Source organism: Engraulis encrasicolus, chromosome 3 (assembly GCF_034702125.1).
Source record: "Engraulis encrasicolus isolate BLACKSEA-1 chromosome 3, IST_EnEncr_1.0, whole genome shotgun sequence".
Taxonomy (NCBI): Eukaryota; Metazoa; Chordata; class Actinopteri; order Clupeiformes; family Engraulidae; genus Engraulis; species Engraulis encrasicolus.
In genome coordinates this window covers 8,033,235-8,055,477 of record NC_085859.1, presented here as the reverse complement: position 1 = coordinate 8,055,477, position 22,243 = coordinate 8,033,235, and the positions used below count along the sequence as shown (strand labels likewise).

Below are 22,243 nucleotides of genomic sequence, written 5' to 3'. Positions count from 1 at the left end.
AGCACAAATTGAAGTGAATTCCATACATGTCAGCAACTAACATTTCCCTTACACGCGGCACGCGATGTAAACGCAGTTAGCGATGATACATGCGACTAGCGATTTGGACGAAGATTCTCGCACATCGCCGCGTCATAACGCATCGTTGCGCACATGTTCTGTTACTGATCCGATCAGAGGTACTCTAACCAGAGATACAACACTGCCGAATGTCTCCATAGGAATAAACGGTGTGAAATCGTAACGCCAAAACGTCGAATGCCTGCTTATCTCCCGCCTACTTGGCAACAAGAGCCAATCGGTTGCTGAGCTGCGAGGTCATTGATCCAATCATCTCGACGCCTCGACGCAAGCGCAAACATAAACCTTTACGACTGCTCGTACCTAATCGGTTTGTTTGCTGGTGGCCATGTGGTTTGTTTGCCGTCCGTGGAAACTTCAGCCAGAGAGACAGCTGTTTTGAAAATCTTCTCATGGACGAAGAGGTCTGCGTTTTGGAGAAAATACTGATGTGAGTGCGGGTATTAGGCTACTTTAGTCTCCGATTTGTGTTTTGTGCATGTCGTGTTTTGCCAAATGGGATGCGGTATCGCTAGCATACGGCTTAATAACAGAACTAATATGCATCGGTTATCGGCAGGCATATTAAAAACTATTCCAGGCAACATATCATTTTAAGCTATCTTCTTCGTGCGCAACGTAAGACAATCCATGTCGCAAGTGGATATGACTAGGTTCTAGAGCTCTAGCCAAACTGAAATCTCACCAGCATTTTGGACAGTTGGCTGGTTCTAGCTTTGAGAACACCGCTATGAAATTGTGATGGTTGGCATTCATTCATCAGGTGATGGCTTGTTGTACATTTGGTTTGAGTTACTTATTTGTATAAAACCCTCGTGCATGTAGAACTGACAAACTTGTGGACTAGTGGCACAACCCTCCGACCATAGCTCCGGTGTAGAGCATAGGCCTAGGCCTAAGATGGTTGCTGTAAAGAATCATGAATCAACAACGAAATGCAATCCAAATACAAATTTATTTTTCAAGCTGCAACAATTAATGAGGTTATTATTTCCATGCCAACATGGTTGACAGGTTTGTTTTGGCACATCCCAACATCAAATACAGGCTGTAGGCCTAATGGACAGAAACAACAGATCACATGCATGGCAGACAGCTGTGGACACACACATATACACCGTGAACAGTGGTCAAGTCACATATGAAATTGCTAAAGTGGTTATTGAAGTGGAATGGTGATGTGCATACAAAATATTACATTGTAGGCATGTCATAATTCAGAGTAGGTTCAAATGTCAGACCAGTCAGGCCAGTGGCTATGTGCTGTCTCTAAACCAGGATGTTCAGGTTCTCAAGATTCCATAAGGGGAGTAAAACGTCGATGTGCTGGATGGAAGGGATCAGCTATGATCTATGACACCATCGTGTCAGTAATACGTAGGATGTAGGTAGTTGGCTAAGGCAATTTGGCTGTTAAAAAAAACTCCTGCCTATTCCTTGGAATGGACTGAGTCACAGAACCACTTTCCCTCCTTCAGTGTGCACAGCTGTATGGACAGATAGACGTCACAGAATCAGTTGTTCATCCATTGATCATCCATTGTCTTGTCTTTTTTGCAGCAGTGGCTCCAGGTTGCTTGATGTGCCTACATGCTCCTCTGGATCCTCCTTGGTGTCCATAGGTATGTTGACAGCTGCATGAATATGGGGGAAACAAATTGGCATATGGTTTAGAATTTCCTAATGTTTCTGTTCTGTGTGAATTACAGTCTTTGGAAGTGATCAAGATTCCACGCCACCACCATCATTATGTGTTGGAAAACAGCAGATGGCCTGGAACTTGTGAAGAAATCATATGCACTGCACTCAAGTACTGTTGTGGTATGTGGGCATTTCTACTTTGCATTGCTCTCTGCCTCATAGAGGAAATATCCATAGTGAAGTAAGTTCAAAAGAGTCATCACCAACAGAAGGGTTTTGCTGTGTTATTAATGAGAAAGGCACCAGTGGCTATATATTCAGTGATGCCACAGATAACTCATTGAAAAGTTAACCACAGTACTACACTATCATGACATTACACTGGCCTTTAATGCACAATTTAGTCATCACTTGCCATTCTGGTAACTGGAAATATCTAACGCCATATATTATACATACATACATAACATAATTATATTAACGGTTAATGTTGAAAAGCAACACAAGTTGTAGGGAATGTACTTGGTCATGCCTCGTCTGGCCATCATGCCGTTCAACATTGCCAGTTTTGGACTTGCCATTTACTTGCAGTTCTTTGGCGTTTGGCGATTTCAGACATCAACATTTGTCTTTGACAATAAAAATCACATAAAATGTCACATGATTATGACAGTCACAGGGCTCAAGCCTCAGTCTGTCCTGCATACAGGTGAACCCTTCACACAAAATGTCCCCTATCTACTGCTTGACATAAGATGAACCTTTACTTACTTTACTTTAGTAAGAATTGCTACATCTGGCCTCTGGTTTGCCATTGTGGGATTGTCGTGGTCTTCATGACACAACTTCTGTCTTTTAAAATGTCAATTGCAGTGAGGTTTTATCCACCGTTCTGTTTTGCCACATTCCCTAATGATTACCGGGTTAACCTTCTTTTTGGTGTGTTAAAATACGCCAAATTTTCCTCGGTAATATCAACCAAAACTACACGCTTTTGTTGTTAACCATTTTACTCAAAGTATTATTAGACCAGTGTTATATAATGAAATGTTAATGTTGGACATTTGGGGTTTTTGTTATTAACAGAGTATTGGGTTTTTTTAGGATTGAAATTAAGTGCATTACCTCTTTTCCTCTGAACAGGGGTGACCTGTTGCCTGACAAGGATGGGGACAGCACCTGGAGTCAGACGTGTTCTTTGACCCTTGAAGAGAAAACGACACAACACTAATTCGAACTGTACTTTTATATTGTTACAGTAATAGTAAATTTATCACAAAGGAAAATAAAAACTTCTACTTGCTTAATGGCCTACAATATAAATACGTATGTGTCTGTTGTGCTTTAACGTGTTTTTACCACCTCAGTGTTTACAATAATGTACTTGTGTGATGAGTTAAGTCGGTGCATGTGTGTTTTAAGGAGTTTCATTTGGTATAGCATTAATGTATACATACTTTGAAATGCAGGTTTTCAGCCTGAAATGATCTTCACAGACCATGTAGTCGCCTTGTTTTGCTTCTTCAGCAGTCATATTGGGTGGCAGGTCTTGGGTGTGTCAAAGCCACTTTTCACGTCTGTGTTGATAGCAGTTCCAATACACAAGTTCTCATTTTGTTTTTATATAGGACATGATGACAAAAGTAAAAAAAAAAAACTAAAAACACACACACACAAGTAGGCCTAACTTATCTGAGTAACCAGTAGACCTGTGTAGGCTAAGTAGTCTGACCAGCAGCTAACTCTGCAGTTGGATGAAGTTTGTAGTGGGTCCTTGTTAGGCTTGCAGTGTCTTTCAGTAACAACAGTCTATCTAGGGCAGGCCCATCTCATGTACAAATTGTACAGTAGGCCTACAATGCAGTAAATGGTGTAATAGCTATGTAATAGTTGTAGCTTACTAACACTATTAATTTAACAGTAGTTATTTAAATAGGCCTACATCACAAAATCACTTTCCCTTTTAGCCTACTTTTGACACCAACAAGTGGTTGTGAATTCGTGTCGCCTATGTAGGCCTATGCTAGCAACATGGAGAGTTCTTAGTTTTCTGTGTAGGAAAACCACCTGGAAGTCATGGTGAATTTAGCAGAGTGCGCAAATCGACCATTAATCACCTTTCTGCGCCCATCCAAAACGCAGGTGCAGGACAAAGGGACAGATAATCACGGAAACAAAAACAGCCGTGCATAGACATGTGCACACCCGTTGTGGTTTTTCTTATGGTTGAAAACAAATAAGTAGGCTAAGAAAAAGCAAAATGGGAGCAAGTCTGCAAGACATTCAACTTTGATCCGTTTTGCCTTTTCACTTAGGCCTATATTTTTCACCGTTGGTCATAGTGGTCAGTTTATAGGCAACAACATCTTATCACAATTTAAAACACCAATTTTGAGGCAGGCTACATAATTAAATTATTCAATAGCCTATTTTTATTCTTATTATTGTGCTTACTGCTTAGGCTATCAGAAAATAAACCCAGTATTTTCTGTACGATGACTGGGATGGATGCCCGTTTGACAGCCGGCCGGAAGAGGTGAAGTCGAGGGAACTTGCTCCCACCGCCGGCCGCAAAACAGAACGTTGTCGTGAAATGTTGCGCATGCGCAGTTCAAAAATAGCATAAAGAAAAACGCTGTTTTAAAGTGTTTCTTTCATGTATGCGGTCATTCTAAGACTGCCTAAAGAACCAGTTTTTCACCGCGATTTCAACCATATGAGATTTGCACCGTTTAGTTGTCCCACTTTTGATTTCCCCATTAACTCCCCATTCACGAAAGTCTTACTAATCTGAATTAGAAGCCCCGACGCGTAGCCAAGATGGCCGCCGAGTGTTGTATCTCTGGTTAGAGTACCTCTGCCCGATGTTACATGTGTGCGCACATGAATCAACTGCAATACCCTGACGGTCACTTCCTAATGCTTTCCCCTCATTCTGTGTTACCGTGGGACTAATTATCTAACCAATACAGTACCAGCAGCTTGCTACATAGCCTACTTTTGAAAGACAATATTTCCCCCGTCACATTACATGTCTCGCGATCGACTGCCACTCCCCTCGAGATCGACTGGTAGCTCGCGATCGACTGGTTGGGCACCCCTGATCTAATCCTTGCTATATAATGGCTCCTGTTGCCACTATTACAGTGATTTGAACGACTGAAAACTAGATGTCACAGTAGATTAATTAATTAGCTATTAGGTATGCTCAGCCAACTCTATTATAAGGGTCCCAAACACCAATATCTATCAATTAATTAACCATTAGTTATCCGCAGCCAACTCTAATATAAGGGTCCTAAACAACAATACCTATCTATTAATTAACCATTAGTTATCCTCTATATCCTCTATATCCTCTATCCTATAGTATTATATAAGGGTCCCAAAACCCAATATTTAAGTATTAATTAACCATTAGTTATGCCTTACTTTTGTATTATGTAAGTGTTAATTTTGGTCCTTAGTTAAGTATGACCTGATAGCTACTTAACTATTAACTGTGCCCTTACTTATCTATTAGTTAAATAATAATATGCTATTAACTTGTAACACAAGGTAATAGTTATCTAATAGTTAAGTAACTGCTTACTAATGTTCAACATATGCATTAATAACAATTAATATGTGTCTAATGTGCCATTAAGTAATGATTATTAACCCTTACTTAAGTATTAGGTTGTAGCTACTTTACTGTTAATTATGGCCCCTTATTTGGAAGTGTTACCAATGAAATTATTACTCCAAAAAGAAACCTGCTGAAGAGTACATGTCAAGCCAGAGAGTCATTTTAATAGTGAAGAGGGAATTTAAAGTCAGCCTGTTAGTCATCGTGATTACAGTACACAGTGATTCACAGCACACACAATATACATGTACATGTATTGGAATGGAAATGCATTGGCACTGGGGAAGGTCTGAGGACCGAAACGTTTGTAATGCACCCCCACTTGGTAGCACTTTATACTATTTTTGTTTAAGTTGATGGATTAAACACCTTTCCTGCATCGACAACTCTTGGTGTGCGAGTTCTCTTCCTCCTCCTGTGTCATGCATTGGAATGAACATTTATGTAACATCAGTGCCCTTGTGATTTTTGTTTGGTGTGGAGGTCTTGGGATGTTGTTTCACTCAATGTGTCTCAATGATTAATGTACATGTGCATAATAAAGTAACTTGTATTGGAATGAACATCCATGCAACATTTAAATGAGTAGAATACCAAATGAGTTGGATCCTACACCACTTTAAAGATAACACAATACTCTACAAAATACTTACTTGCAATCATTTGACTAAATGTAATTAGTTACTTTCCAACATTGGAATGCACATGTATGTAACATTAGGGTATTTGTGATTTTTGTTTGGTGTATGGATCTTGGGGTTTTGTTTTCCTCAGTGTGTCTCCATGATTAATGTACATGTGCATAATAAAGTAACTTCTGCATAAATGTTCCACTTGTGAGGGGATTCTTTGCTTGCCCCTACAGGAGAAGGAGGACTCGAACCTGCGACCCTGTAACCTAAACTAAACTCTCATGAATGTGTACAATGCAATGCCCAAGGTTGTGGTTTTATCTAAAACCCTTGCACCTGATCACGCACGTGCACAAACACACACACACACACACACACACACACACACACACACACACACACACACACACACACACACACACACACACACACACACACCCTCTGTGTTTGTGTCTCTGTCTCTGTCTTTCTCTCTGTGTCTTTCTCTCTCTCTCTCTCTCTCTCTCTCTCTCTCTCTCTCTCTCTCTCTCTCTCTCTCTCTCTCTCTCTCATAATTAACACAAGCAGTGCTGGGGTGAGGAACAGTTGAAGAGTGTGGGTTGACTTGTGGTCTTCAGCTTCCTGTATATGACCAGACTTCTGAAGCCAATGGGGGGCTTATGTAGCCTCATGCACCATCCTACGTACTTCCGCTAAGAGACTTGGTTCCGCACTACGTCTGGGACCTGTTTTCTGTGGAGCGATGTTGAGCAGTAGGATTTGGCCGGTGTTCGGTCCTACCGTCCTACATTGTAATTTTATCCTACGGTAGGATGTTCTGTAAGACATGCCTGTTAAACAGTCCTACAACGCCAAAGATAGACGTCAGACTTGTTTGTTCAACAACTTATCCTGATTTTTCCGAAAATGTCCTTCCCGCTTCCTGCAATCGCGTCAGATCAAACAACCTCCAGACCATGAATACGAAATGAAATGGTAGTATTATGGGATGGTCAGGACCAGGCTAGGGCTTATGCACCTCGTAATTATACTGTGACAAGATTAGAAGACTTGTCTACTCAATAAAAGACACAAGTACTGTAAAAGTTTATGAACAGTTGGTGAGGAACAGTTGAAGAGTGTAGGTTGTCTTGTGATCATCATCCTCCTGTAGCCTTTAAGACCAGAAGACTTCTGAAGCCAATGGGGGGCTTATGCACCTTATGTGGCTAGACGACAAGACCTGTCCACTCAATGGACAGTGTTGAATTTAAATATTGAAGTGTTATATTCAATGGTTGGTTTAGGCACATCATGGTCACACTACAAGAAGACTACTACAGGGTAAATTTGACACTCTAAGTGGTATATCCAATGGACTCTCCAATGTCCAATGGAGAGTGTTGAATTTTACTCCCTAAGTGTTAATCCAATGGCTGGTTTGTGCCCATCATAGTCACGTGACCAGAAGACTACTCCACTTCCTGTGGCAGCAGCAGAAGTCCTCAAGTCAGATGATCAGGTGCACAGAGCACTTCACAGTGTTAATTCAGCACTACAGAGAGTTGAACCAAATGAAGAGTTGAGATGCAAAACACTCAAAGTGCATTTGTAATGTGTTTATAAAAACAGTCTGTATTTCTATAAATTCAGTAAACTTCAAAATCAGTCCGTCTAGGTTTGACTTGCTGTGGGCCACTTAATAATACCATTTAATTGGCATTTTGATTGTGGTAAATTGGTTAAAATGCTGTTGAACAATGAAATTGTAAATATATATATATATATATATATATATATATATATATATATATATATATATATATATATATATATATATATATATGTATATATATATATGAAGAGTTCAGATGCAAAACCCCCTAACTCCATTTCAAAAGACCTGCACTTCTATATTTTTAGAGAACCCCATTGTTGGTTTGGTTTACATTTATGCACTTGATAATGCATATAAATAGTTACACTACATGGATAAAATAAAACAATATGCAATTTTGATAGCTTTGTATTAAATAAAAAATAATTAAGATTATTTTCTGAAAAGGCACTTAGGGGGGTTTGCATCTGAACTCTTCATATATATATATGGCTTTTAGAGGATTTCCATCTGAACTTTTCAAATACAGTCCATTGAAGGATATTAAACTTCACTCAAAGGGTTGAATGAATATTCAGAGTCCAAGTTAACAGTGAGTTAACATGAGTGTGTTTGGTCCTGATCTCTCGGTGTTGAATGAACTCTGCCAAATGTACTGTGTTTAATTCACACTGCCAAATGTACTGTGTTTAATTCACACTGCCAAATGTACTGTGTTTAATTCACACTGCCAAATGTACTGTACAGTAGAGCATGACAAAGTTGTTCCTACCTCTCAAAGTATTTCTGTGTCTTTCCGCATGACTGAAATGACTCGTCTAACCAGTTTTACATGTACTGTCTCGTCGTCCTCTAACAAGCAGGAACAAACACCTGACCACACCCACATTCATCCTACCTGGTCCTACCTTTACGCTCCCTGATGATAAGAATGATCCTGATTGGCCAATCCCCAACCCCACCCTCCCTGGGCTCCTCCTCAGTGTTCTGAGGAAGTCAGCTGTCACTCTGCTGCTGCTTCTCAGTGTGTGAAGTTGCTGTTTGGAAGATTTACAAAATGGCGTCAGCGTCTTCTCAGGAGGAGGATTCCTTCACTTGTCCAGTCTGTCTGGACTTGTTGAAGGATCCAGTGACTATTCCTTGTGGACATAATTTTTGTATGAAGTGCATTAAGAACTGCTGGCATCACGAGGATAGTAAAGCAGAATACAGCTGCCCCCTGTGCAAAGACACCTTCAACTCCAGGCCTGCCCTCCGCAAAAATCCTCTGATTGCTGAAATGGTGGAGAAGTTCAGGAAGACCAGCATCCAAGCTGCTGCTCCTGCTCGCTGTTATGCTGGACTTGGAGATGTGGCATGTGACGTCTGCACTGAAAGAAAACTCAAAGCTGTCAAGTCCTGTCTGGAGTGTTTGGTATCCTACTGTGACACTCATTTGAAAGCTCACAATGAACTTATTCCAGGTAGACCACACACTATGGTCGATGCCACTGGCCAGCTACAGGAGAGGATCTGCCCCCGTCATAAGAAGGTTTTTGAAATATTCTGTCGCACCGACCAGAGTTGTATCTGCTATCTGTGTACGATGGATGATCATAAAGGCCATGACACAATCACGGCTACGACAGAGTGGAGTCATAAAAAGGTAAGTTGTGGCTTTACGGTAATTTTTATATTTTACGGATAGATTTACTTTTTCTACACGTCATGTGTTATGTTGAATATGGAGGGCCTTTTTCCCCATTGAGGTAGAGTGTTTCTTAGATAAAAGGTCCAATGTCTCATTCTGTAACACATTTACAGGCCAACTTCAGTGCAGCCTCTGACCTGCCATACAGTATACTGTGTCATTTACAGGTTCAGAGGCAGCTTGAGTCATGTGCAATGAATATTAAAAACATAAAAAATAGTAGTTTGTATACATTTAAAATGTTTCCAAAAGAATGTCAGGTTTCCAAATTCATGTGTAATGTCTATTTAAAAGCCAAAGAGAAAGTAGGCCTTGGTTTTCAACATGTTCATTGTTCCGTTGGCGGCCCTAGACTGCAGTACCACACAGAAGAGTGGAGTCTCCCGTAATACCCTTAAAACATCTCTGGTGTGTTTTTGAGTCAACGATGCGCATGCATTCATGATTCTGTCTCATGTCGATTCTGAACGGGTCAACTGGGAAAACAAATACAAAAGTAGGCCTAAGTTTTCAACATTGTTTCCAAAAGAATGTCAGGGTAACATGCCCTTCAGAATGCGCTCTGACATCACCCATGTCCTTTTCAGAGCAACTTTAATAGCAGGAGCTTTGTGTGAATAACCAGTCACCCTTTATCTTAGCCTGACTATCATTGACTTTGAAATCTCTTTGAGACTTGGTCTGACAAAGAGCATAACAATTAACGTTTCCCAAACTGCATGGTTGCTCCACGTCCCTAGCTTTGCTACTGGTTGATGGTGTCCGACAAAATGGGTGGAGTTCCCAATTGTTTGGGAGATCAGAAACGATATTTGCATTGCTCTTGGCCTGACGAGAAGCAATGCAGAAGGTGTTGCATCACTAGGAGGGCATGGCCTGGCTATCTTTATCTGGCCCTGTATAACATGTACATCTCCAGGACTGAGATTACAAAGAAGCCATACAATGCATTAAGATTAAAAATATATGGATATCAGCCGATTACTACATTGCATTACATTACATTGTGCTTAGCTGACGCTTTCATTTCTTCAAATCCACTTAGAAGTATTATTTTTCAGGGTATTGGTTACAGTCCCTGGAGCAACGTGGGGTTAGGTGGGTCATTTCACATGAAATTAGACACTTAGATTACAAAGAAGCCATAGAATGCATTCAAATTATGTTTTTAAAAATGATGGATATCAGCAGATTACTACAGTTGTCTACACAGCTGGATGTTTATAATTGTTGCCTTGATCCCCATTGGTCCAGGAGGGGTTGGGGCAGAGACAGAGGAGATGCCAGCAGATAATCCAGTTGAAGGAGAAAGAGCTGCAGGAACTGAGGAAGGCTGTGGAGACTCTCAAGGTGAGAACTGACCAGAGGAGAAGACAATCTGTGCAGGTTTCTCGTTATGCAGTGAGATAGTCGTGATGATTTGCAACACATGAAAAGCTGTAATGCTGTTTGGCAGCGGAACTCTCCTTCACAGCCAAACATGTTATTTTAGAACACAATTGTTGGTGTAAACATTGTTCCTTGTTAAAATTAACAAAACTCTCAAATGTCTATGTGCAAAATAGAAAATAATTGCTAGAATAAAATGTCATTTCTGATTTGAACACTCTACAATTGACTTAAATGTCTTTATTATGCTGTATTTATTCAGTGAGTCAGGATGCAATTAAGGGCAGAAACAGCAGACTTGCATCAAACTAATAATGAATAAAATATGTCTAAATTAAAAGAAGCCTGCTCGCGTATAGGGGACATTGGAGTAGGGCGCCAAATGAAGTCCACTTTCGGGTGGAAAAGATCCCCCACCACCACAATGCTGGCTATGGGCCTGTTGATGGGGGCGAAAGGGGGACGACGCTCGTGATGATGATGTAAACGCCTGCACTATGGTCTGTTGTTGTTGAGTAACTGTCGTGATTGGGTGAGAGCTGTCCAATCATTTCAAACCAGAACTGAGTGCAAACTTCCCACTTCCTGCAATCATGTCCAGATCAAACAACCCCCAGACCATGAATACGAAATGAAATGGTAGTATTATGGGATGGTCATAGCCTAGCGAGCTAAACCCATACAGCTGAAAGCTGATATGGGTCTAGAGTATCTGGGAAGCCGTGTGGGCGGGATAAACGGCTGTCTATCAAATGCCTCGGCACTCAACGTCACACAATAGAATGGCGCAACAACCAATCACATTGAATCCCCACACAGCAAACTGTTGGGTTTTGGAGCTAGTACTTGGAGAGAGAGAGCACGCAGCCTGCTTCAGACTCCGAGAACACATACGAACAACTGACGACTGTTCGCACAACTAACCCACTCGGTATCAAAACACAATGGCTGGTTCTGTAAAATGCTAACCGTAGTTTGCCCGGCTACCCCCGTCAGTTCATGGCAGAGATTCGGTGCATCTCGACTTTCTGACTGTAATCAAATATTAAATTGCCACTTACAAAGGCCTAAACATATGGCCAGCAAGCAGACAAGTTATATGAACTATCATTTAAGTATTAACGGACGTCATCATTTAAGAAGTCGTTTATCAAACCATTTGAAATGACAACGCCGAGGGCCATCATAACCAGATGAATTGGTATTTTGTTTACAACTACAACTGGTCTCTTTTCAACCATTAAAATGCTTGAAATGGCTCGCCAATTTAGTGACAGTTATAATAAGACCACAGCATTAAAAACGAGACATTTGGGAGCTATAGAACTCTGTAAGTAGCTTACTAAATAGATGGGAATAAGACTTGCCGGTAGAGCTAACGGCTAGCCCACCGCTCGTCAAATAACACAGCTTGATATCCAGCTAGCTAGCTTACACAGAACATGTCATGTTGACAACAATCAATCATATTAGTTTATGCAACCATTTAACAAGCCCAAAATTGTTCAACATTTCGCTGGTTGTGAATACGAGGCATGTTTGAACTTTGTAAGTGAAAACACAATTTATTTTGGCAACTCATTTGGCTGGTGGTCAGACGCATTTCCTCCTAGGCTGGTGCAATGCTAGGTATTAGCGGTTTACACCTGGGGCGTGTATGTTGTGAAAGCCCAGTTGTGTTGTCACTAGGTAGCCCGGCCCCCGATCCTGCCCCTCACGATTTGATTGGCCACAAACCCCGGTCCAACTTGGATCGTTTGTAGATTCAGGTCCGCTAGACTGCCCCCGGGAGCAAATTCAATTTGCGGCCTCTAGAGGCGTCTAGATTTCTAGGCTAGGACGGTCAGGATCAGACTAAGACACACTGGCCATACTGGAGTGTATTGAAATGGTAGTTGTGTGTGTGTGTGTGTGTGTGTGTGTGTGTGTGTGTGTGTGTGTGTGTGTGTGTGTGTGTGTGTGTGTGTGTGTCCTATCAGTCTGGTGCACAGACAGCAGTGGAGGAGAGTGAGAGGATGTTTACTGAGATGATTCGCTCCATTGAGAGAAGGTGCTCTGAGGTGACAAAGCTGATCAGAGCTCAGGAGAAGGTTGAGGTGAATCGGGCTGAAGGACTCCTGAAGCGACTGGAGCAGGAGATTGCTGAGCTGAAGAGGACAGATGCTGAGATGAAGCAGCTTTCGCAGACACAGGATTCCATCCATTTCCTCAAGGTAGATATGTGAGACTCTAATGTTTAGAGCATTCATAACATGACTATACACAGTGTTGATACAGCCCTGTCTATGTAATGCTGATCAAGTCAGTAGCTCATGTCAGTAGGTCTACCTCACCCTAACCCGTTAAAACACGACGTTATAAATTTGTGGGTACCAGAATGGCAATGACCGAGTTGTAGTGCATATTATGTCATAGTAGTGTGGTACTATGCTAATTAACCTTTCAATAACTATTCCAACATGATCTCCAAAAATTCTGTGCTCCTGGACACGGACATTAAGGACACAAAATCTGTGTCCAGGAGCACAGATTTCGCCAAAATTCTGTGCTCCTGGACACAGAATTGTTTTCCGTGATGGACACACAGAAGTGCTCTCTCTATCCCACAGTTCTATGTTTCCACAATCTTGTGTTTTCTCAGGATTTTTTTCTAATTTCATGTTTATTCTCAAAAAACATTTCTTACTGACAGGTTAGGGTTAGGGATTGTTTTGGTCTGGGCACTACTTAAATTGCTATAACATTATTTTGTTGAGGATTAGCATTTGGTATGTATTTTCTAATGATAAGAGTTAACACAGTGCTGTGGGAATATAGAAAGCACTTCCGTGCTTCCATCACGGAAAACAATTCCGTGTCCAGTAGCACAGAATTGTGGCAAAATCTGTGCTCCTGGACACGGATTTTGTGTCCTTAACATCCGTGTCCAGGAGCACAGAATTTTTGGAGATCAGGCTGACTATTCAGATGGTAGGGCATGCCCTGTCTATGTAGTTCTGACCAAGGGCTCATGTCAGTAGGTCTACCTCACCCTAGCCCGTTAAAACACGACGTTATAAATGTGTGGCTACCAGAATGGCAATGACCGAGTTGTAGTGCATTCTTAAAGGGACACTCTGCAGGAAATGGTCAAAAAAGGTACTGCAACTATGCTGCTCATTGAAACTGGGCTGCCTATTGCCAAATTTGATCTTTACATGAAAGTTTACTAAGTAATAAACAAATATTTTCTGCTATGGTCCAAGTACAGTCATTTTTGCAGCTAAAAATGGCTATTTTTGGAAATTCAAAATGGCGGACCATGGAGAAGATCCCCCTTTTCATGTATGAAAAGTGCATTTTTTTCAGTCATAATGAATACTTAGAATTTGATGGTGGTGTTAAGTATTCATGAAAAAGGTAACATTAGTGAATGGGCAGCATGAGTTCTGGAAATAAACAACTAAAAATCTCACACAGTGTCCCTTTAAAGGCCCTGTGTTATATCATAGTGGTGTGGTACTATGCTAATTAACCTTTCGATAACTATTACAGCATGCCTCAGATGGTACAGCGTGCATTATGGGGCTATTGTGTGTGTTTCTCTGTGCAGAACATTGTGTCCATCACTGGGAGGTCTTACAGCACAATTTCAACCAGCGTGACCGTCAGCCAAAGCTTCTCCTTGGAGCCCCTGAAGGAATCTGTGTCTGCACTGAAGACGCAGCTGGAGGAGAAACTAGAGTCAGTCTTCAAGCAGGAAATAGTCAAGATATCTGCAGCAGGTTTGACATCTTCAACACACATCTTCAATAAGCTTTTCAAAGTGACAAGTGTCTAACGTCTTATCTAACATTTATTATTTTTTATCTTACCTAAATTTTTATCTTTATCTAGCCATCACACATGTCCAGATCCAGTGTGAGTATTCAACACACACACACACACACACACACACACACACACACACACACACACACACACACACACACACACACACACACACACACACACACGTCCAGATAATCCAGAGCATCCAGTGTGAGTATTCAACACACAAAAACACACGCACATGCACAGGCACAGGCACACACACATGAACACACACACACACACACATGCACGCATGCATGTGGGTAACACTTTACAATAAGGGCACATGAAAGATTTTTCCACCACCAGTGTGTGTGTGTGTGTGTGTGTGTGTGTGTGTGTCTGTGCACGCACACCCATGTGGATGTGTGTCTGTGCGTGGATGTGTAGGTGTGTTTTTTTGTGTGTACAACAGAGGTGTCAAAAGTAAAAGTAGAAGTACTTGTGTGGTGTAATTACAACACTAGCACATGGGTGGCATTACATAGCTGTTCCACCATTTACTCCATTGTAACTGATGGGATAGATAGACTGTGCTGTTACTGAAAAACACTGAACACCTAACAAGGACCTAGCCTGACGAGTCAGACGTTACGAATGGAAATAAGTATTAAAGTCTGGCTTCTTGCCAGGCTAACAAGGACCCACCACAAACCTGATCCAACCCGTGCACAGTGATGACCGTAATACCAGGGCCGGCCCAAGCTTTTATGGGGCCCTAAGCAAAATTTAATTCGGGGGGCCCTTCATACTACCACCTACTCAGCATCAGATACTTAATAATACTGTAGAAAAAAAATATCGAGCCCCACAGAAGGAAAGTTGGATACACAGTGTGTGTAACAAACCTTTCCTTGATCTTTGCTACTCACAGGGGGCCCCTGGTGTCTTGGGGGCCTAAAGCCACTGCTTACTTTGCTTATCCCTTGGGCCGGGCCTGGGTAAGACAAGTACACAGGTAGGGTGGCCATCGGTCTGTTTTTACGACCTGTTTACGACGTTCGTGTGTCCCTCTCTTTGTCTTTCCTCTCCTCCTCGCCTTGTGCGTATGGCCTCGATATACGAGGCAACGTCATTGACACAAACTAGATTGACAGACGGTCGTGTTTCCGATATCTGTGGCCGCCATGTTACTCCAGATTTTACTTCAGACTCCGCACAACAAATTAACTGTATTGCTTTACTGGCAACGCATAGTGCAAGCAAGTTTGTCTGCTAAATGCATTTACAACGAGGGCTCTCGTAACTTTTCAACCAGGGCAAAGAAAGCGTCTTTCTGCACGGGCGCTGTCTGTATTTTGAGCTCGTGCTGTTGCTATGGTTATCCAAGCGTCTGCCATGGAAAAAAATGCTGACCAAAGCGGTCGCCTCTCGTTTCAAAACACAGCTGATAAACACACTCCTGACCTTTACTTTCAGTAAAGTACATCAAATAAATTGTAGGCTATTATACACATCATGCATGCATGAAAAAAAGATGAAATAAATACAGACTACAACGGAGGGATTTTCTATTGTATAGGCCTACTCTACCGTCTCTGATACAACGTTAATGTGGTAGTACAGATGGCTCCTTTATCAGAGAGAGGTAGGTGTAATGAAATGCGAAAATCCTTTCCAAAACATCTTTTTTACAACTAAAACTGTTGTTAGCAGCTGCGTTAGTCTGAGGTAAGATGGCAGCGCATCTTCCTGATTTCAGCCTGCTGTTTAGAATGACACGAAGTCCAGGGGTGACACGAAGGCGGGGAGTCAGCCAGTTGAAGCCACGGGTACTGCGCGAGGATGCTAGGTTAGATAGTTAAGGGGCGGGGTTGTCCGGCTGAAGTCCGGACAGGTGGTCACCCTATACACAGGTCTACTGTTAACTCCGATAAGTTACTTGTGTGGCAAGGAAAAGGTGTTTCTTTTTTAAACTTTTTTTTTTTTTTTTACTTTTGACACCTCTGGTGTACAATAACAGTACAGTGAGTCCAATAAGTATTTGATCCCTTGCTGATTTTGTTAGATTGCCTACTAACAAAGCCATGATCAGTCAGTAAATGTTATGATAACATGTATTCTAATAAGGAGAGACAGAATATCAAAAAGAAAATCCAGAAATTAACTTAACCCTATCCAGACTGGGGGGGGGCTAAAAGTGCCCGCACTAACGCTGATGTTGTGTAATTCCTTAACCACTTATGCTATGACAACGAACCTTGGTGACTTTTCCTAAGATTAAGTTGGCTACAATTTAATATCAAAATATTAGGTTTATCACTTTTGCCGTTGCCATGGCAACGGTTTCCTGATAGGTATGTCCGACCAAATATCACTGATCTAAGTCTCATTATTGTTCCTTTTCATATTTTTTTGTTATTACCATTAGCATCAGACACCTTTGTGATCATTTAAGTGGTCTGAAGCATATAATCATTAAAATGTATGTGCAGTACCTACTTTTGATGGAAAAGACATTATGACGATTTTTGGCATCAAAATCAGATAATGACATCATAATGACATCATAATACCAAATAATGACACCAAAACTATATCATTCATAGATTTCCATACCTGTATGTAGATCATTTTCCCCAAGTTTGGTGGACATATGGTATTCCGTTCATAAGTTATGGAGGGTGGGTCAAAAGAGCACTTCCAATCAACTTGTCATCTGAATTAAAGACACCTGTACATACTAACATGCATAAAAGACACATTGAATCAGCAGAATCAGTCCATAGTATGAGTGAATCAGTCACACTCCAACCTCACCAGCATGGGAAAGACAAAAGAGTGGTCAAATGACATCAGGGACACGATTTTAGACCTGAACAAAGATTAAATGGGCTGCAAAGCCACAAGAAAGAGACTGGGTATTAATGACCCAGCTGTTGATGCATTTCTTCCAAAATGTGAGGAATACAAAATGACTATCCATCAGTCTGTCTGGGGTTCTATACAAGATTTGACCTTTTGTAGGGATTTGATAATCATGAGAACAGAAAGAAATCACCCTAGAGCTATACGGTATGAACTAGGCAATGATATCAAAGCTACTGACCAAAACTACTGAGAAAACTACTGGTAGCACTTAATGCCACAGAGGTTTAAATTCCTGTAGTGCACACATGGTACCTTTACTTCAGAAGGAACCTGTGCAGTCCCACTTGAGGTTTGCCAACGGACATCAGACTGATTTAGGATATGATAAGGAGGTGCTGTAGTCAGATGAAACCAAAATCAAGATGTTTGGCATTATCACAATTCAATGTGTTTTGAGAAAGAGTACTACTGTCTATGATCCCAAGAACACCCTCCTCACCATCATGCATGAAAGTGGTATTATTATGGTTTGAGGGTGTTTGCCTGGCCAAGGCACAGGGCAACTTCACATCGTCAACGAATGGATGGAGGGAGACATGTAATGTGCAATCCTGAGCACAAACGTCCTTCCCTCCACCACTATACTGAAGGGTGGGCCATTTTTGGATCTCCCAACATGACAATAATACACAACATACAGTCAAAGCAACGAAGGAGTGGCTCAATAAGAAGCATATTAAAGGCGTGAAGTGGCTTAGACAGTCTCCAAATATTAACCCTATAGTAATTCTATGGAGAGAACTGAACCTCCCATTTGCCAAGCTACAGCCACAAACTATTAATGTTTTAGAGATAATGTGCAAAGAAAAATGGGCAAAAATATTTTCTACTATATGCACAAACATTGTCATCAACTAAAAGAAGCATCTGACCTCAGTGCTAGACAACTAGGGCTTTGCCACAAAGCACTTTTTCTTCTTTAGCTAGAGGGGTCAAATACTTATTTGCCTAAATTAAATACAAATAAATTAAAATATATTATTTTAAGTTATTTTATGGAATTTATTTTTGATATTCTGTCTCTCCATGTTTGAATACATATTATCATAAATTTATAGACTGATCATGTCTTTATTAGTGGGCAAACCAGCAAAATCAGAAAGGGATCAAATACATATTGGACTCACTGCATGGCCCAGATCTCAAATGTCATTGGATGTGAGATGCATGTGGGTGAATGTGTGTGTCTGTGTTGGTCTGCAGATCCTGATCCTGAACTCCCAGTGAGAAGAACAAACAGTAAGGAGAGCCTGCCACCACACAGTAAGTCATTACTGAGGACTTCTAACAGCCTCCACAGCCTTCAAACATGCTACAACTATGCTACAACTTTTGGGCCTGATAACTGATTACCAATAACCAAAATCATGATCGGTTGATCACCAAGATTTTTTTTACTAGAATCTTTCCAAGTTTTTTTATTTTCTAGTCTAGACCACTCTACGTTCACTCTAGCCTGCATTTTGGTTAGATATGGAATCATCAGTGAATCTGTTGTGAGGGTGAGGAACTAAAAAGTAATCTACTGGCCCTGCATAGCAATTACAGCTTTCAAAAGTATAAAAACAACCAAAATCAAAAAGTAGCCAAATAAAAAAGTAAAAAGAATTGTAACCTTGACTGCCTCAGCATCTGTCTTCCTGAACCAAGTTTGAGAACCCCTACACTGATGAGCACCAAGAAAAAAAGGTGAAGACCCAGAAGCACTCCAATTACCTGCTTGTGTTTGATACTACAGTATAACAACAACGTTGAATGTTTGTGCTTACGACATGAGGTTGTCGCATGCTTACCAGTGCTTGACACTAACTTTTTCGCTTACCAGCCATTTTGGCTAGTGGTTTTCCTGACTCACTAGCCATTGGGCCTTTTCAGTAGCCATAATTTTCTTAACCATCATAGCAGCTTTAATGAATTATATAATAGGCTGTAATAATGTAATGTAGGATAATATAACATAAAATAAAATAAAATAAAATAAAATAAAATAATATAATATAATATAATATAATGTAATGTAATGTAATGTAATGTAATGTAATGTAATGTAATATTAGGGCCTAATAAATAGAATTGTTATTAACTGGTCCATGCATGCATGCATGCTATAAGAACAGATTAACTTATCTGAGGAATGGCATAGCCGTGCAGAAACACCAAGCACAGTGTTGTGGAAGGGCACAAATGTAAGCTACATGAGAGCAAAATATTTCTGTCTTTGATCTGAAGGGCACTTTCGATGCGCAAAGTAGATAGTGCAAAGTCATTGCCAAGCTTCGCATGTCCTCGGTCATGGATGTGGAATAACCCCTCTTCTGGAATATTTTCTCATAAAAGTAGGCTATCCACTAGAAGGCACACACATATGCGGCCGGTAACTACAGAAGGAGTTACGACTTCCTTTCATTACGTTTAATAGTTGTTTAAAACATAAACGGACGCAAGGCAAGATGGGCACATGCGAAGGGACATGGGACATGATTTTGTGCAGTCTGGAAGGCTACTACTGCGCGTTGTTTAAGCCCCGTTTGACAGTCGGGAACAACGGCACAAGAAACATGGAGGAATATTAAGGTATGAAGACATACAGGCAAATCAGAAAATGATTTAAACCGAACATTATTAATGCCGCATGTGTTGTCTTATCTCTGCGCTAATTAGTCTCAAGTAGGGCTGTCATTTTAACGCGTTAATTCGATTAATTAATTACAAGGCGCATTAACGCGTTGTAAAAATTAATGGCATTAATTATTTATGGGTAGACATACGTTCTAAGCGCATGGCGTGGCAACTGAATTCACTCACTCACGCCGTGATAAATACAAGCCGTCCGTCAACTTCTAAAGCTAAAATACAATATACAACAAATACAGACACTTTTCTGTCTTTTTTCATGAACAAAAGCATATGTTTGTATTTAATTATTTTTAGATATTTTTGAATTATTACGAGATGTGCCATTGACGAACAGCTGTTCAGTTAAAAAATAGCTGTGGACCAACGACGTTTTCCTTCAATTAACACAAGCAACCAGACAATCTCTACAGCTTAAATACAACTAATAACATGTCAGACCCAATGTGGTGTTTTTCCCATAATCGATTTGTCTATATTTGATAACTTTTAGAAAGCATTTTATCACGAGATGTAAGCTACCAGTCTGCGCTCGGCAGCTGGTTCATCTGATATGAATACTGGCGCATTTCAAGACAGTTTATCATTTGATTTGGCCATGGCAGTTGTATAATAGTTGGACTTGTGGTAGGCCTACTTAAATCTTTCATACAAATAGCCCATACGAATGAATTGACTGTCCAGGCTTTGAAACACACGATGCAAATATTTGTGTTCATGATGTGAGACCGCGGTAGCCAAGCTAGAGCCTACCGCAATTTCAGCAGAGGTTTCTGCTCATCTGCAGAACAACACTTGTCTATTCACTACAACATCAAACCACTTGATAGATAATTGCTACCTTTTCCACGCTGCACATAAGAATCAAAATATTACAGGCTCCGAAATTACCCCATGACACAAGCTACAGTGCAAGTGTCAACAGCGCAGAGTAGGGATTTCAATTTGACAGCACAAAGTCATCGCAAGTGCTGGGAGATGATCTTCTCAAGTTGGGTTGTGATTACAGCGATTTGAGTGATACATGCCACGTTCAGAATAAAATAATACCACTGTGAATCTTTGCCACCGATGTCAAATTGACAACTTTGATCGCTAACTTCCACTGACACCTCGGACACTGACGTTTTCTAGCTTCAACCAATCGCTATAGCCTACAGAGATAGGATGTCTTACCTTTCGTGCAGATAGTTTGGAGGAGTTTACATCAGTCAGTCTTTCTTGTCCTGTCTTATATCCATAGAATATTTTGGTGTAGAATCAATGTTTAGTCCAAGCAAGGGTTATTGGCTAGCTCAGTGCAGTTATCATTCCTGGCTAATCCAGCTCCCCAAAATGTAAACAAAACGTGAATGAATGCACGTCATCTGTTTCATCAGGGGGTGTTCCCATTTCCTTGAACTCTGACCTTTTCTGATAGATAGATAGATAGATAGATAGATAGATAGATAGATAGATAGATAGATAGATAGATAGATAGATAGATAGATAGATAGATAGATAGATAGATAGATAGATAGATAAGATACTGTAGACTCATTTTTTGTGTTGGCTAATGTAGCCTATTTATTCACAAACTCTGTTTACCAGGCCAATTTTAACATATTACTTAGTAGGCTACATCATAGGGCTTATAGGCCTATTGTAATAATAATAATAATAATTATTATTATTATTATTATTATTATTATTATTATTATTATTATTATTATTGTTTCGCGTCATGAAGTGCGATTAATTATATTAATTAATTACAAATTCTGTAATTAATTAGATTATTTTTTTTAATCTACTGACAGCCCTAGTCTCAAGACTTTCACAAGACTGAGGTGTTCTCCTCTCGCCTTGGTCATTTTAATGTCCACTACTACTATGCATTGTACTAATGACAGATCCCAAAACAGGTCAGTTGAGATGAACTTCGCTACTTTATTTTCACGTGAAGGTTTTCAGTGACATTCCCAAACGCGCGCTGATGTGCCGGTTGCTCGCTGCTGCCACTCATATTAAGCACATACGACTTCGTTGCGAGCGTCGACGTTGCGCAACGGACGTCAGCGAGAACTTGTTGTCACGATGTGGGTGTTATTAAATACAGCGCATTTACAGTCGGCCACAAATATGAACGAGACAATGAGCTCGCACCGGTTTGCTCTACTAACACACCACGTGTGAGGAGTGGGGGGACAGGCAGTGAGGAGGAGCTGAAGTGGGGACCTGCGCAAACT

At 40.7% G+C, this 22,243-nt stretch overlaps 1 protein-coding gene and 1 long non-coding RNA gene across 2 annotated transcripts; both read left to right on the top strand.

Moving 5' to 3' along the window:
• Positions 1 to 383: 383 nt before the first annotated feature.
• LOC134445658 (uncharacterized) lies at positions 384 to 2,943 on the top strand. Its single transcript, XR_010034324.1, has 4 exons — positions 384 to 485; positions 1,642 to 1,703; positions 1,791 to 1,902; positions 2,866 to 2,943. It is a non-coding gene; the product is annotated as an uncharacterized LOC134445658 (long non-coding RNA).
• A 5,675-nt stretch (positions 2,944 to 8,618) lies between these two features.
• On the top strand, positions 8,619 to 18,608 carry LOC134446506 (E3 ubiquitin-protein ligase TRIM47-like). Its single transcript, XM_063195873.1, has 5 exons — positions 8,619 to 9,224; positions 10,524 to 10,619; positions 12,638 to 12,871; positions 14,251 to 14,463; positions 18,585 to 18,608. Exons 1-5 carry the CDS (start codon positions 8,637 to 8,639, stop codon positions 18,606 to 18,608), a joined length of 1,155 nt encoding a protein of 384 aa, XP_063051943.1. The 5' UTR covers positions 8,619 to 8,636.
• The last annotated feature ends 3,635 nt before the right edge of the window (positions 18,609 to 22,243 follow it).

Excerpts from the sequence above, each read along its gene's own strand:
- LOC134446506 (XM_063195873.1), top strand. The coding sequence starts at position 8,637 with ATGGCGTCAGCGTCTTCTCAGGAGGAGGATTCCTTCACTTGTCCAGTC. Across the intron at positions 9,225-10,523 it reads CAGAGTGGAGTCATAAAAAG|GAGGGGTTGGGGCAGAGACA; the intron begins GTAAGTTGTGGC and ends CCATTGGTCCAG. Across the intron at positions 12,872-14,250 it reads ATTCCATCCATTTCCTCAAG|AACATTGTGTCCATCACTGG; the intron begins GTAGATATGTGA and ends TTCTCTGTGCAG.